The 2,658-nt window shown below is 60.5% G+C and overlaps 1 protein-coding gene across 1 annotated transcript; it reads left to right on the plus strand.

Annotated features, from left to right (window-relative positions):
- Positions 1–251: 251 nt before the first annotated feature.
- LBRM_33_3230 (conserved hypothetical protein) lies at positions 252–2,144 on the plus strand (the record flags this gene model as incomplete). The annotated part of the gene is made up of 1 exon (XM_001568039.1): positions 252–2,144. The coding sequence occupies one exon, from the start codon at positions 252–254 to the stop codon at positions 2,142–2,144; it is 1,893 nt and encodes a 630-aa protein (XP_001568089.1).
- Positions 2,145–2,658: the final 514 nt, after the last annotated feature.

A 2,658-nucleotide genomic window follows, 5' to 3' on the forward strand; every position in this document is an offset into this window, starting at 1 on the left:
CCCCTGCTGTATTCTCGGCGCATCTGACTGGCGCACTCAACAAGCACCCTGGCGCTGCGCCTGGTCTTCCGTCGGCCAGTTATCCTCAGCAGCCCGCGGCGCCGCCTGGTATGTGGGGGCCCAACGGCCATATTGCTCGTGAGGCTCCGGCTGTGTCTCCTGCGCCCGGAGTGCAGCGGCCTGCGCACCCTCCGGCCGGTCCCCCGGTGGCCCCCTCGGCCACTAACGCGCAACCGTCCCAGCAGGCCGGCATGGTTCGCCAGAACAGCATGAACGGCAGCCTCTACGGCTCCATGGGCGGCGGCTTCGGCTCAATGGGTGCGGGTCAGATGACCAGCTATGGCTCCATGGGCGGTCCAATGGTGGGCTCTACCTACGGCACCACGGGTGCTCCATACGGCACCATGGCGGACCACCAGAGCGGCATGGGCGGTGACTACGGCAGCATGGGCAGGGGCATGAATGGCGGAGGCAGTGCGTACGGCTCCATGGGCGGTCAGGGAACAAACCTCTACGGATCCATGGGCGCTGAGAACTGCATGGGCTCGATGACGGGAGCCCAGACGGGCTCACTATACGGCATGGGCGGCCCCGGCTCCATGCTGATGCCGCTGGGCTCCATGTACGAGATGGGAGGCCCGATGGGTTCAATGTATGGCATGGGCGGTATTAGCACGATGGGCATAGCGGCACAGTGGGGCAGCCTTGCCAACATGACTATGGGCGGCCGCGGCAGTCAGGTAAACCGCAGCGGTATCTCGAGTGGCTACGGTGGTTTCGCGTCCGAGGCAACCCGCATTGACCCTGAGGACCTGTGCCCAAACATTGGCACCTTTGAGGGTGCCGAAGATCTGCCACGCAGCGGCAAGCGCGGCGGCAACCACCTGTACAGCCGCGACAAGCACGAAAAGCCGGTGGCGACGGGCAACTCTAACGCGTCAGCCATGACGATACGTCGCAAGTCAGATGTTACGGTAGGCAGTGGCGCAGCCGGCGTCAGCAACGGTACGTCCTCTCACTCGGAGGGCATGACGAACCGCGGTGCTTCGCGTTCATCGCCGTCTACAAAGCCTGGTGGCAGCGGCGCCGTTGGCAAGGCGCGCGCGAAGGTGCCATCGAACTACAACGTGCACTCGCTCATCCTGGTAGACAAGGCCACCGGCACCGAGGTGATCACTGTCAAGAACCCCAGCACCGTCGTCTTTGAGAAGGGCGGCAAGAAGGAAACGTTCGAGGTAGACGAGGCCCTAGTCCTCGCCTCGGCAAAGGACGACGTTGACTCGGTGCTGCTTTCGGAGCTACGCGGCAACTGGTTCAACGGCCACAATTCCGCGCTTATGCTGTGCGCTGGAAAGGGCAAGATCGCGGCGACGCAGAACGTTGCACGCCAGTTTATGCGTAAGTGCGTGGAGCGTCTGGAGAAGAATGAGAAGGATACGGGTGTCAAGTTTGACATCACGATGACGATGGTGTCACTTCGCGGTGCCGACCAGTGCTGCGACCTTCTCAAATCGGACGCCTCATACGAGAAGGTGATTATGGGCTCCTCGCCGGTGTACGGCCCGTGCCTGCTGGAGTTGGAGACGAAGGTGCATAAGACGGCCGGCGAGTGCATCGGCTCTTTTGACGCAGGACTGAAGAACGCGAAGGAGGAGAAGGAGATCGTTGTCGCGTTTTTGATTCTCAAGACAATCAAGAAAACAGGCGCCGATGAGGAGGTCCACTTGTCTTCCCTGTTCATCGCGCTCTGTGGCGAGACGGTGACGCACAAGACGGACATCCGCGACAAGGCCTCGTCGTCGCCACACCGCCTTTTCCGCTACGCCGTCATTGGGGCCTGCGTCACCGTGAGCGGGCTGTGGATTGCCTCGAACGATGAAGAGGCTCGTGAAGGTCTTGAGGTGGAGCGCAAGATGCGGGAGGTGAAGAACCAGCCGCCGCGCAGCGGTAATGTGAAGCGCTTCGTCGACTACACGTACAAGGAGATCGTGCGCCAAAAGGAGAAGCTGGAGTTCACGCCCGGGCCCGAAAAGAAGACGCGTGAGGTGCACATTGAGCGGATGGAGGAGATGGTCAAGGACGCGAAGGACCTCCTTGCGTCGCCCGAGACCACGATACCGAGGGGCTACTCTATGGGCCGCTAAAGCGTCTCCAGGCGCGAGAAGCTGGCACGCATGTGTTGTGAGTACATCACGCTCTCCCTGCTGCCCCCTTCTCCTCTTTGCTCTTCTACTCATTCCCTCCTCCTTCCGCTGCGTGTACGTACTGGTGCGAGGCGGGTGGTGGCGGTGGTGAGGAACGCCTCGTGTTGAGGCACAACAACAACAACAAGAGCAACAACAACATGCCCAAGCTCGCAGCACCCACTGCATCGCTCATTCCCCCCCCCCCCCCCCAAAGAAAAAAACTACTGGCCCTTTTTTGTGCCTTTTCTGGTGCAGAAAAAGCGCCTTCCATTGTGTGTGTGTGTCTCTCTCTCTCCGTATGTATCGGTACTCTTTTTCATCTGTTGATTTGCATGCACCTTTCTCTCTCTTTCGCGCTTTTCTTGTCCTTGTCATCCTTGCCGCCATGAACGAGAGCCGTGGACGCAGGTTTACATACCCTCGTGGTTGTGTATGTGCGGGTGGGTGCGTTGTTCTTGCTTGACCCACACAC

Source organism: Leishmania braziliensis, chromosome 33, assembly GCF_000002845.2.
Source record: "Leishmania braziliensis MHOM/BR/75/M2904 complete genome, chromosome 33".
Classification (NCBI taxonomy): domain Eukaryota; phylum Euglenozoa; class Kinetoplastea; order Trypanosomatida; family Trypanosomatidae; genus Leishmania; species Leishmania braziliensis.